General features: G+C 35.3%; 1 protein-coding gene across 1 annotated transcript; it reads left to right on the top strand.

Annotated features, from left to right (window-relative positions):
• Nucleotides 1–6,110: 6,110 nt before the first annotated feature.
• On the top strand, nt 6,111–14,349 carry LOC121405676 (calmodulin-like protein 12). Its single transcript, XM_041596572.1, has 4 exons — nt 6,111–6,254; nt 6,722–6,854; nt 7,483–7,601; nt 13,527–14,349. Exons 1-4 carry the CDS (start codon nt 6,158–6,160, stop codon nt 13,586–13,588), a joined length of 411 nt encoding a protein of 136 aa, XP_041452506.1. The 5' UTR covers nt 6,111–6,157; the 3' UTR covers nt 13,589–14,349.

Genomic DNA, 14,349 nt, shown 5'->3' with positions numbered 1-14,349 from the left:
GAGACAAGAGAAAGAGTGATTTGTATAACTCTTTGTATGGATATTTATCGGTTTATTGCCATTTCGTCTACTGCCCTTTTCCCCATTATCGCATGGTCTGATATCATTTCGTCTACCATTAGTTAGTCAACCATCAACATAGTCCAATAACTATTTCGTCTAATTACCATCTCGTCTAATAGCCAGTTGGTCTAATAGCCGTTTTGTTTATTATCATTTAGTCTAATTGTATTTTTTTTCAATTGGTCCAATATCCACTTTGTCCAATATCATTACGTCTATTACCTTTTGAATAGCCAATTGGTCTAATAAGCACTTGGTCCGCTCTCATTTTGTCAATGTTCCATTTGGTCTAACTTCAGTTCGTTCGCTATCACTTTGTCTAAACCCATTTCGGCTAATAATCATTTGGTATCGTTGCCATGGGTCCAATCACCAATAGGTCCAATCACCGGTTCTAGGACAATTACCTCCCAGACAATCACCTTCCGGACAACTACCCCCAAGGACAATTACCCCCTGAGGACAACCCCCCCCCCCCCGAGGACAATGACCCCTGGACAATTGAACCCCCGGACAATTACCCCCGGACAACTACCCCCGGATAATTACCCCTGAGGATAATTACTCCCGAGGACAATTACCATCGGGAACATTTACCATCCCCCGGGGACAATAACCCCCTGGATAAAGAAAGTGCATAGAGTCATACGACGGCCATACGTTTGACGTAAGAAGTACTCAAAGCATTCTAGAGTATCTTGGAATCAAACGAACGCAGTAAGAAAGCCGTAAAAAGTGAGCTCCATCTGCAAATCTTTATGATACCCAAAATTCTATGATAGTTTTTATGTCATGAATAAGTGCAATGTTTGATAAACGTCTGGAGCTCTTGCAACATAATAAGTAAGGTATTCATAATAAAAATAATGACAATAATAATAGTGATAATAATAATAATAGTGATAATAATAATAACAATAATAATAACAATAACAATAATAATAAATAATAATGATAATATAACTTTTTATAGCGCCTAATACTCAAGGTTTTTAAGTGCTTTACGTTGTAATTATTTACCCTTACCTATACCCTTTTATTTTTTTTTGACCTGAATATGGCTAATAGATAAAAGTAGAAAAATGTTGTTAATATTGATCTGCTTATGTTTTGATATTGTTGTTGTCATTATTATTGTTGTTTTTATTGTTACCATTCTCCTCAAGCTCCCCTTCTTCCTTTAAATATCACAATGTAATTTGTATTAATTCATTATGATGTAAATATGTATTATTTCAGTAGGTCATGTGACCTAAGACTCCACATACTGTATTATGTTTATGTTTATTATGTATATTATTATGTAAAAAAGTGTGCTATATCCTATTATGTATCATATTAGGTATATGCCTATTATGTATTTTTATGTATGTATTATTATAATATTATGTATATCATTTAAATTATTTTGTTTCTGTTTGTGTTTCATTGTATAATTTTGAGAACAATCCAACATGTTTGTGATTATAATCAATAAATTTTGAATTTGAATTTGAATTTGATAGCACAAGACCAGGGGCCAAGTGCCTGCCCCCCCCCGTGCCCTGAAAAAAAATGGAGGAGCAAAGAAAGGGGAGAAATAAAGTAAAAAGAAGAGGAAAGATAAAAGGAAAAAAAGAGGAAAATAAGAGGAGTAAATAAAATAAGTTGAGGGGAAGACTTTGTTTGTACGCACTACAGTATATGACATTTTTCGGTCACGCTTCGCGCTCGCATTGCCTGTCTTCAGGGGGTAATTGTCAGGGGTGGGGGGGGGGGTAATTTTCCAGGGGGTAATTGTCCGGGGGTCATTGTCCTCGAGGGGTAATTGTCCTCGGGGGGGGGGGGTAATTGTCCTAAGGGGGTAATTGTCCTCGGGGGACAAATGTCTTCAGGGGGTAATTGTCCTTGGGGGGTTGTTGTCCGAAAGGTGATTGTCCTAGAACCGGTGGTTGGACCTATTGGTGATTGATAGACCAATGGCAACGATACCAAATGATTATTAGCCGAAATGGGTTTACACAAAGTGATAGCGAACGAACTGAAGTTAGACCAAATGGAACATTGACAAAATGAGAGCGGACCAAGTGCTTATTAGACCAATTGGCTATTAGATCAAAAGGTAATACTGTAGACGTAATGATGTTGGACAAAGTGGATATTGGACCAATTGAAAAAAAATACAATTAGACTAAATGATAATAAACAAAACGGCTAATAGACCAACTGGCTATTAGACGAGATGGTAATTAGACGAAATAGCTAATGGACTATGTTGATGGTTGACTAATGGAAGACGAAATGATATCAGACCATGCGATAATGGGGAAAAGGGCAGTAGACGAAATGGCAATAAACCGATAAATATCCATACAAAGAGTTATCCTGATTTCCAAATCACTCTTTCTCTTGTCTCAAAATATTTAGTGAAAGCATATTTTATATCTTATCTGTAGCTCGAGTCCTGAAGAAACTACCGCTGCGACATTATGCGTTGCGACATGTGACATTGCTATGCGTTGCGACATGTGACATTATGCGTTAGAAGAACTACGACATTATGCGTTGACTGCGACATTATGCGTCGGACGCTCTTGGCATAATGTCGCAAACTGCGACATTATGCGTTGCTGCGACATTTTGCGTTGGTGCGACATTATCGGTTGTAACAAGCCCCCTGTATTTACTCATCGCAATGCACGAGATCGTTATTTTTATAGTGACGTCACCTTGTTCCCGACCGTACGTGTGCAACGGCTCGAATGTTTGACATTCAGCCTCCAATTTGCTGGCGTACTTTGTATACGACAGGCGCGGATCCAGGAAGGGGCCGAGAGGCCCCGCCTTATTTTTTGACCACCTGCAGAAAAAAGTGTACTCTTTGAACTTGATAGAAACTATGAAAAGCAGAAAGAAAAGTAAGAAAGGAGTAATATAACCATGATGTGTAATTTGCAGCCTCGTAACGGCCGGCCCGACCCGAGAGGAAACAAGAAAAAGGTGAGGGAAGAATTGGAAAATAGACTTTGCATAAAATTTTTCGCTCGCGCTTCGCGCTCGCATTGCCAGTGTAATGAATCCCATTCAAGAGGATTAAATGGTACTTAATACATCCAGTTCTGAAATGAATTTGCACATAATATTCTAGCTCGCACAGAGAGCTTTCATTATTTCATTTGATTTACACAAATTGATGATATATACCAAAATTTTCAGCTCGAGCTGCGCTTTCACATTGTTTGATTTGTGAGATACCTATCCTCTTTCGAAATTCTTACCAAAATTTGTTAAAATGCTCCTTTATCATGTCAGTATATAAAAAATTAATCTCGTGCTTCGCGCTCGCAATTAATTGTTTTAAACACACAGCTTGTTATTTATTTAAATAAAAACGTGCTTATACAATCCAGTTTTCAGGTCGGAATATAAAAAAAATGATCTCGCGCTTCGCACTCTCATCATTTAATTGGTAATACTTGTATCCTCTTCATTAATCACTTTCCACGTTACTATAATAAAATTTCGGCTCGCGCTTCGCGCTTGCATTGTTTTGTTGGATACATATCCTTGTTCATGATTACAAAAACTGCTCAGAATCTTCAGGTCTAAGGACATAAGATATCAAAGAATTTGAGCTCGCGCTTCGCGCTCGCACTATATATTAAGAGCACTTGAGATATCTTGTTCATAAAAATAGAAACTAACATATATACTTAAAACTTCAGGCTTTAGTTCGGACTACCCCCTGAAAAAAACAACGAGATTATAGCCGCTAATCGAGAAAAATGTTAACATCCATCCCCCCCCCCCTATTGGCGAAAGCTGGATCCGCCCCTGTTGAATATAACAATATCAAAGCGATGCCGTCTAAATACTTAAGATAACAATATATCTCATAATTTTATATTTTAGCCACTTCATGATACATTATTTTTTTCTAATTATTCTAATTAGTGCATTATAGCAAACATTGTCCATTTGTGCTTTTACTCTATGCCCACGGTAATCCCTATGACGTCAATCGCAGAACTTTTCAGCCTCTTCATTAATTATTAATTCTTTAGTCTCTTGGTGTGTGTTGCAATTTAATAATACATTATCTTTTTTGCAATTCGTTTTTGCATTTTTTAATGGAATTATTCATCACAATGAACGTTTACCCCTCGCCCCTTGCTTAAAAATTAAAATCATTAATTTTACCCTCCGTATATAAATCACGGAGAGTATTGAAGGATTATTATATTTTTGACAGACGTAATTATCTTCAACAAAATTTGCCTTTACCTTACTAATTCGTTCCTTGATCTGGTGTAGATGCTTCTGACGAAATAATCATTGAAGATGTAAAAGTATTCGTCTGTTAAGTCTAATATTTATTTATTTATTCAAGTCCATTAACTTACATTGAGCGTATAAAGATATCAAAAATATATAAAGAATCAAAGAAAAAAAGATACATATTAAGATGCAAGAAAGATTTTTTTAAAAGGCTAAGATTGTGCAAGGATATTTACAGTACATGTATAAAAATGAACATGAAATGGGAAGCAAATGTTCTGTCGAGGCAGTCCCTATGGACAGTAAAATATAAAATTCAAGACTTGTCCTGATAAAAGAAACATAGAATGAGTGGATAAAATTAAGATGTTGCATGGTTGAAAAGAAAACTTTTGAGCTTGGATTTAAAGGAATTTGAATATAAGTAAATAAGTAAATAAGTTGTATATCTATATGGCAATTATCATCGAAATCCCCTCGATATGTGGCATGAGTGATGATGCATAAGTCATATACAGCACAACTATATGCAACTTCTGAAGAAATACTTGAATTGATATTCTGAATTCATGATTTTTTTTCTTTAAAATCTTCGGATGAATTATTCATCCCCATAATTCAAATATTTATCCGCATCTCAGTATTTTTGAAGATTTAAAGACACTTTATGATATTGCATTGAGCGAGTCTTCGATTTCTCCTCAAATCAATTTCAGTGTAAATTCATGGTTTCAACTTTTTTACATGTATGTATATCTCGATATATATATTTGAGGTTTTCTTTCAGCTTAATTTGGATTAAGGCGAATACTTAAACATTTTTTTCTAAATGTTTAGTGTAATTTGAATTATGGTTAAAATGTTTTAAAAGGCCCCGAGCAAAAGAGATGATTTGAATAAAGAAGAAAAAATCATACAAACGTGATCCTGGTTGTGTCGACATCGATTTTAACAAATGGGGTTTTACATAATTTCACATTAGGAAAACCGATGATGTGATGTCGTCCACTCATTCTTTCTTTCGAATTTTATCATAGGAGAAATATGAAATACTTATATTCTCCTATTTATGTAAAACAAAGTTTAGTTCCTTACTATGTCGCACTGCCATTGATGTGACTTATTGTGTTATATACGTGAAAAATTTCTTTGATGTCAAATTTGAATAAAAAAATGTTGTATAATTCACACAATGAAATATAAAATACAATAGTGAGTGAGTGAGTGACATCATCAAATCTCTCATTTGCATATCACTGTATTGCGATTATAACTGCACCAGCCCCCACAAGGATGTAGCAAAGAATTCCAGTGGGTGAGGCAAAGAATTAAGTATCTGGTTGTATTTGTATTAATTTAAGATCTCTTTGCTAATTTTGTTCATATTCAAATTTGTTGTTGTTTGTAAATCCAAAGGAATCGTTGCTGGGCTATATAGCGCCATATGACGTCTCAGGACGGTGTGTGCGCTCAATAAGTTGCTATTATCATCATCATCATCATTATTATCATCATCATCATCATTATTATTATTATCGTCATTATCATCATCATTATTATTAGTATTTTAATTATTAATATCATCATCATTATTGATGTCATAGCTGTTAGGCGAAAATCTAAAATGTCATCACTGTTTATTTTTTATACAACATAGCTCATTGTTTTTTTTTATTAGGGTATGATTGTTTGACTTTTGAGTTCAAGTGAAAGTGTTTGTTTATGTAGATTGTGAGAATAGCGTAAACCGAATTTTCATCATTGTTTAAATCTTTTATTTGAAGGTTTATTTTCTCTTTATGATGTTGATTTGGATGGAAAGATCACTCCGATTGAGATGTCACTCTTTCTACATCGATATCCAGCCCTTAAAAGGGATATCGATCTACTTGTCATTCAGCTCAGAGGGATCTATAGACTCCATGATGTAAATGGTAGGTAAGCCTTTTCAAAACATCATCATCATCATTATCATCATCTTCATCATCATCATCATCATTATTATCGTTATCCTCGTCATCATCATTACCATCATCATCACTATCATCATCATCGTCATCATCATTATCTTCATCATCATCCTTATCATCATCATTATAATCATCATCATCATCATTATCACCACCATCACCATCATCGCCATTATCATCATCATCTTCATCACCATCGTCCTTATCAGCATCATCCTTATCATCATCATTATAATCGTCATCATTATCATCACCATCTTCATCATCATCATCATTATCATCATCATCATCATCAGTATCATCTTCATTGTCGTCTTCATCACAATTAACATCATTATCATCTCCATCTTCTTCTTCATCATCATCATCGTCATCATCACTATCCCTGACTATGATGTTCTCATCTTCTTCCATTCTTGTTTCATCTTCAGAGGATGGTCATTTAGACGAGATCGAATTTATATCAGCTGCTCCATCCGAGAGTCCTTCCAAACAGAGTCCTAATCACGAAGATGCCTTCGTTCTTTTCGAGACGTTCGATAAGAACAGAGACGCGCGATTAAGGTATGTATAAAAAAATAACCAGGAAACAGCACTTTCAACGAAATATGATTTTGCCGACTTTTTTTCCTGTTGACTTTTTTAAAATAGAAATAATTATGTTCCATGAAAAATTGAGGCAAATGATGTTCGGAATTTTGTTTGTTTGTTTTTGTTTTAGAAGTTTGAAAATGACGTTTGCTGAAATTAATGCTTACCATCATTCTGTTAGCTCAACAGCAACATCAAGTAATTACTACTTCCATATCTTGCTAATGTGGTGGTAGTGGTGTTGGTGGTTTTGGTTGTGGTGGTGGTGGTGATGGTGGCGGTGATGATGATGGTGGTGATGGTGGTGGTGGTGATGGTAATGGTGGTTGAGATGGTGGTGATGCTGATGGTGGTGGTGGTGGTAGTGGTGGTCGTGGTGATGGTGATGGTTGTAGTTTTGGTGGTGGTTGTGGTAGTGGTGGTGGTGATGGTAGTGGTGGTGGTAATGATGGTAGTGGTGGTGTTGGTCGTAGTAGTGGATATTTGAATTACCTTTTGCTATTGCAATGATTTTGTGTCAGCGGATGAAGCTGTATCTGATATTTAATAATTCACATTTTTTTACCTTCCTTACTTACAATACGAACGTTCATTACATCAGTTTTAAGGAGGTGATGGACACGGTGCGGAGTATTGGCTCGACCACCTTGACTCCAATCGAAGCAATTCATCAGTTTGGTCTGATTGATGTTGATCAAGATGGCATTTTGTCTTTTGATGGTGAGAGAAATCAATAATGCCAAGCCACCCCAAAACCAATTATAGGTCACCAAAAAATCTTGAGCTAGCTTTAAAAATCACTTCCTAAGCTTTAACATTTCCTCTCACAATTGATCAATAACAACCCTCTCAAGTACTCGGTTGAATGCAGAGGAAATCCTGCAAGTGCTTAAAGGTCAAGTCCACCTCAGAAAAATGTTGATTTGAATCAATAGAGAAAAATCAGACAACCACAATGCTGAAAATTTCATCAAAATCGGATGTAAAATAAGAAAGTTATGACATTTCAAAGTTTTGCTTATTTTTAACAAAATAGTTATATGAACGAGCCAACTACATCCAAATGAGAGAGTTGATGATGTCACTCACTCACTATTTCTTTTGTTTTTTATTGTTTGAATTATACAATATTTCAATTTTTACGAATTTGACGATTGGGACCTCCTTGCCTGAAGCACAAAATGTTAAAATAATAAATTTCCACGTGTTCAAGGAGGAATGACACTTCATTTCACATGACAATGATGAGAAAATAAAAATATTTCATATTTCAATTAATAAAATACAAAAGAAATAGTGAGTCATCAGTTCCTCATTTGCGTACCGACCGAGATGTGCATATAACTGTTTTGTAAAATGAAGCGAAAATTTAAAATGCCATAACGTTCTTACTTTACATCCGATTTTGATGAATTTTTCAGTGTTATGCTTGTTGAATTTCCTCTTTATATTCAAGTCAAGTTTTTTTGTTGGGGTGGACTTGTCCTTTAAAATAACAAGGAGAAAACAAAAGTTTACAGTTCACGGATTCAAGCATGAGATGCGCACACTTTTATGACTGTGCAATTTGAAGAAACTTTCAAACAATCCGAAAAATGGTGTAAAAAAACTTGTATATTTTCTTTTGTTAAACTTCAGAACTTCCGTTTTTTACAGCATGAAGAAGAAGATTTCCCTTTCAGAGAGATTGATATTTTAATTTTTGCTTTTTGAAGACCAAATTTCCTTTTTAGCCTTTTACAGATAACATTCCCTGGCGATTTCTTGTTGGTTTGGGGGTGGTTGATCAGGTCAGTTTTTGCCTAATTTTTATTTTATAGCCAGTTTCAAAGGCGATGCTACAAGGTGGGATGGGCAGGGGATAATCCACCCCCCCCCCCCTTCCTTCCGATTCCATTTTTTCAAGTCATAGGCGGATCCAGGGGGGGGGCCGAGGGGCCCGGGCCCCCCCTATTGGCGGAGCAAAAAAAAAGAAAAAAAGGGAAAAAGAAAGGAAAAAAGAAAAGGAAGGGAAAAGAGAGGAGAAAAGAAGAAAGGCAAACATAAGAGGAGGAACATGATTGAATAAAATAACATGAGGGGAAGACTTTGAAAATAATTTTTTGAAAAATCTATTTGTTAGGATATAAAAATTTTCGCTCGCGCTTCGCGCTCTTATTGTCTTTTAGGGGATTTGCATATCTTGCTCAATATGGAGCTTGAAATATCAAACTTTGAAGTCAATATACAAAACATATTTCAGCTGGGAAATTGAACTTTCATTATTTTGTTTGATTTACAAATTGATTTTAAAAAAGTGCTCTGTAAAAATGTCTGTGTTATGGTCTGAATATTATCATTTTCTGCTTGCGCTGCGCGCTCGCAAAATTTGATTTGTCAGGTACCTATTATTTTCCTGTATTCCATAAAGTTCTCAAAAAGTTCCCTATTCAGGTCAGATTGTCAAAACGTATCAGCTAGCGCTGCACGCTAGCATTTTGATTAGTGAGTTATGTATATCCCAATATTAATTCTAAATCAAACTACTTTGAATGACAGTTTATTAAAAAATTCGGCTCGCGATTTCCGCTCGCATTGATAGATATCGTGCATTTTATGCATAATTACAAAAGTGCTTTAAATGTCCAGTTTTCAGGCCATAATATTAACAGATTTTGCGCTCTCATGCTTAGGAAGAGAAATAGGAAGATAGTCATCATTTTCTTATGATGACATATAGAATGTCCCGGTCCTATGTAAAAACTCAAAGTAATAATAATAAAATACATCAGCTCTTTTTTAACTGTCATCCATCACGATTCACAATTTTCCCACAAATTGTTTGCAATACAGAGCTTAAATTGACCCTTTGTTAGATCGGAATATCATGTTTTTAGCTCGCGCTTTGCGCTCGCTTTATTGATTTTCATGATAAGAAAGGTACTTAGAATACCCAAATTCTAGGTCGAAATCTAAAGCACACGTTAATTCAGATACGCAGATTGTTCTCTATTTAAATCATTATCCAGTTTCAGATCACAATATCAAAAAGTGTCTGCTCGCGGATAAATAACTTATCCTTTTCATGATTTACAAAACATGAATAGAGTGTCCAGAATTTTTCCACTCGCGCTTCGTGCTCGCATCAATAAAGTTTAGTTTATATACTTAGAGTCCTTCCAAGATTACAAAAAGTGCTTAGCATTTCCATTATTCAGGTAAAAAAGGTCAAAATTTTTCAGCTCGCGCTTCGCGCTCGCAATATTTGAATGTTGAAATATGTAACGTCTTCATGGCTAAATGCAAGCAGTCCATAACAGGTACAATTTCGAGCAGTTCAAAACATATACAAAAAATTTCTGCTCGCGCTCTGCGCTCGCATTATTAATGTAAGGAAGATCCCCACTTACTCATCCTTTTCATGATTTACAAAACTAATTGAATAGTGTCTTGTTCAGTAGGTCTAAATCTTGAATTTTTTTACTCACGCTTCGTGCTTGCATGTTTAATTATATACCTATTCTGTTAAACAAAAAGTGCTAAGAATTTTCATTCCTTAGGTAAAAATGTCAAAAAATTTCGGCTCGCGCTTCGCGCTCGCATTCTTTGATTTTTAAAAATGTGTAACGTCTTCATGGCTAATTGCAAGCAAGTATTTAACAGTACCTTTTCCATCACTTCATTTCTGCTCACTCTTTACGTTCGTAGTAATTATTAACTTGCATACACATCTTTTTTTTCAGGAAGACAAACATTTCCCAGAATGTTCAAAATTTTAGGAAAAAGTACATAAGATTTCTAAAAAATTTAGCTCGCGCTTCGCGCTCGCATTATGTGAATAAGGGATATGGTATTATACATTTATGTTTCATAAGAATAAAGCTAAAAATTGACCATTAGGACTACCCCTTCAAAGAAACAAAAAATCCCGGCAAAAATCATATTCGAGCGGCCGATCGGGGAAATATGGCTGAAAAAAATATCCGGGCCCCCCCTATTGGCGAAGGCTGGATCCGCCCCTGCAAGTAGTGCAAGAAAAGAGGAAAAAGGGAGAACAGACAGGAAAGGAAAAAGAAAAGAGAAGAGAGAATTAAGAAGAAGAGTTACTAGTCGTTTACATTTGATCATCCCTGTTTTTCGAAGAGGAACAGGTGGTCTTTTTTGCCCCCCCCCCCTTCCCTATAAAAAATACCCTGGAGCGTGAAGCACTAGTTCAGGGGAGCGTTTCATCAACATTTCTGTCCGACATGTTGTCAGGTCTGAATACTTTCCTTGATTTTGATTGGCTGACAAGCACTGTTACTATGGTAACTGTCGGATAAAACAGGACATGTCGGATAAAACGTGCTTTCATGAATCGCTCCCCAGCTTTAATAATAGAGAATAATGATATAACTTTGAAATCCATTCTGTGTGTTAGAGGCGCATAGAGAGTATGAACTAAATAAAAAGGTTTTAGTTGATTTGTTTTTTAATTCAATAGAGGTAAGTTTTGATGTTCTTGTTTTGCAGATGTATGTAAAAGAATTTGATTCGTTATTTTTTTTCATATTATAAGATAAAGGTTCATTTTGTTTTCTGGAATAAAAAGGAAAGAAAGAAGAGAAAGTTTCGATGTTCTTGGAAAGGCTTAAGAAAGAACATTCCGTCCTTGGACTTGAAACAGGGGTGATTTGTTTTCCACCACGTTCCCTGTTAATTGTTGCAACTTGAGCGGACTTAATTTACACGTTAAAAATTCACGACTTAAATCAAAATTCATGGATTTGAACAACTCTTTCATTATCATTATTTAGAGATATCCTAAAATCAGTGAATATTCTTTGAAGATAGATTTAAATTCAAAGCTGCAATTATCGACAAGTATTATCAGAAGTCGGGATTTGCACATTTTAATTGGTGTTGTCAGAGTTCTAATCAACATATTTGCGAAATACAATTATAATCCAACATTCGCTAGTTTAAAAATCGATTGCATTATTTATCTGGATTAAGGTTTCAGAGAGAAAACACCCATAGTGTGTGGGAGATAGATTTAGAGGAACGAAAGAGTTTGAATGAATTTTGGTATCTTTTACATAAATCCTTCTACAGTTGCCCAAGACTTGATGCTGACTCTTCTCTGACGTAGAACTTAAACTTTAAGGCTATATCCACTAAAAGATAATTTGAAAAAGCAAATAATAACTCACTCGAGCATAAATTATTTTTCTGCTGAAAATTCCATCAAAATAGGATGTGAAAACAAGAAAGATTTGTCATCTTCAAATTTTGCTTATTTAGATCAATTCCCCTAAAGCTAAAATAAGAGTCTATTACATTTCTTTCCTAAAATTCCGGGGTCACAAAGTAATATTCCATGCCCATTAATATTTTTAACCAACCAAAAGTTCATTAAAATATTAATCTACCGATGCTGATTAAACATTCCCAATCCGTCATGCATATAGGTTGGTATTTAACCAATATCTAGAAAACTGATGTAAGGATTGATTCATCCAGGAAAAGTCAAATTACAATGGAAAAAATAAATCTTTTCATCTGGACTTACTTTGATTGAAACAGAGAGCAGTTTCACGTCCGATCCGGGACGCTTCTTCACCTCCAATTCATAAGAACTGAAGAAGCGTCCCGGATCGGACGTGAAACTGTTCTCTGTTTCAACCATGGTCACATTTGTTCTACGGCGGCCGTACGGCGAGTCGAAAGCAGTCGTTTTGACATTTTTGTACCAGCTAAATATAGGTGGTTTGAATAAAAAATGAATAAAAGGGCTGTTTTCGACTCGCCGTACGGCCGCCGTAGAACAAATGTGACCATGGTTTTAGCCTTATTTACGATTAGGCTATATATCCCGTCTACTATCATGACTAACCACTCACTTGTTTTATACTTCTTAGTCTGTATTACTGTTCGATGAATATTTCATGGATCAGTTTTGTTAAAGATAGTGACAAATATATCATAAGAGCTACATAGAGGAAGTGGAGTTGGACGAATTTGGGCACTAGACTAATTAATGATGATTTTAGACTAAGCGAGTGTTACATAAGTAGTGCAGACCAAATGTTTTTAGACCAAATGATAGTAGATCCAAAATCGATGAGGCCCATGTCATGTTCGCATACATTCGTAATTCCGAAGCTTCGTTATTCCAAGGTTCGGATATTCCGAAGGTTCATTTTTCCGAAGGTTCGTAATTCCGAAGGTTCGTTAGTCCGAAAACGTAATGATTATCGAACCTTATTTCGTTTTTGGACTAATGAACCTTCGGAACAACGAATCTTATTTCGTTTTCGGATTAACGAACCTTCGAAATAACGAACCTTATTTCGTTTTCGGATTAACGAACCTTCGAAATAACGAACCTTATTTCGTTTTCGGATTATCGAACCTTCAGAATAACGAACCTTCGAAATAACGCCACAAATGTTCGAATTAACGAACCCTTTTACGTTTTTCGGATTAACGAACATCGAGGTACAGGCAATTTACGTGTTTTGGAATAACGAACCTTCGGAATTACGAAGTGTAACCGTCATATTAGACTATCTAACAAGACTGTCCAAGGAGTAGATTAACTACTTGTAACCAAGTGAATATCAGCCAATTTTTATATCATATATATTTTATTTTTCGCTTTTCCTCCTCTCTCCGATATTTCAGAATTTTACAGGTCACTCGAAGTTCTACCACAAAGCTCAACCGCAGCAAGTGAAGAGCAATAATCGGATAGGAGTGGTTGACGGGTACACAATCAATCAACGACGAGTGGATTTCAAAAACTGTGGATTTTAGCATTTTCAACTCCAAAGCGTTCCTTATTGATTTGTGTTTAATTCTTGAGCCACGTCTCGCAATCTCACAGTATTTGGCCTATGTTTTAATCATCAACATTGATGTAGACCAATACCAATTTGTTTGAAATGAATGTGTTTTTGTCTGTAATGTGTATTTGATTTACAGCAATATAATAGCATTTTTTTTATTATTGCCTTCATATATTTCACTACTCAAAGGAAACTCCGTTTCTGTAAGTGGCCCAAGCGCAAAAAGAAATGATTATTTTTTTTTTTAAGTCTCTTCATTTGTTGACGTAATACAAATATAAAATAGACAGCATGTTAGTAGATCGAATTTTCAAAATATAAATATGAAAGGAGGAATATGGAAATTACATGCCTGTGGCGTTTTCTGGAAAACCATTAAAACCATCGAATAATTTGTTCGTAAATTATTAATAACTATAAGAGTTCAATATCATGCTGCAGATACGTCAAAGAGAGTATTACGTTAGAATACCAGTAATCAGACATGATCTTATTTTTCAATTATAATTTACATCTAAATTAACGTGGATCTTTCTGGTATTCCAATGTGTGGGTGTTGAAGCATCTCATCCGAGAAATTTAATCTTGAAATAGGAAATAGTAACTTGTAAAATGCAACTTAAAGGACAAGTCCACCCCAACAAAGAGTTGATTCGAAT

This window comes from Lytechinus variegatus, chromosome 19 (genome assembly GCF_018143015.1).
Source record: "Lytechinus variegatus isolate NC3 chromosome 19, Lvar_3.0, whole genome shotgun sequence".
Taxonomy (NCBI): domain Eukaryota; kingdom Metazoa; phylum Echinodermata; class Echinoidea; order Temnopleuroida; family Toxopneustidae; genus Lytechinus; species Lytechinus variegatus.
This window is presented reverse-complemented; position numbering and strand designations above follow the sequence as displayed.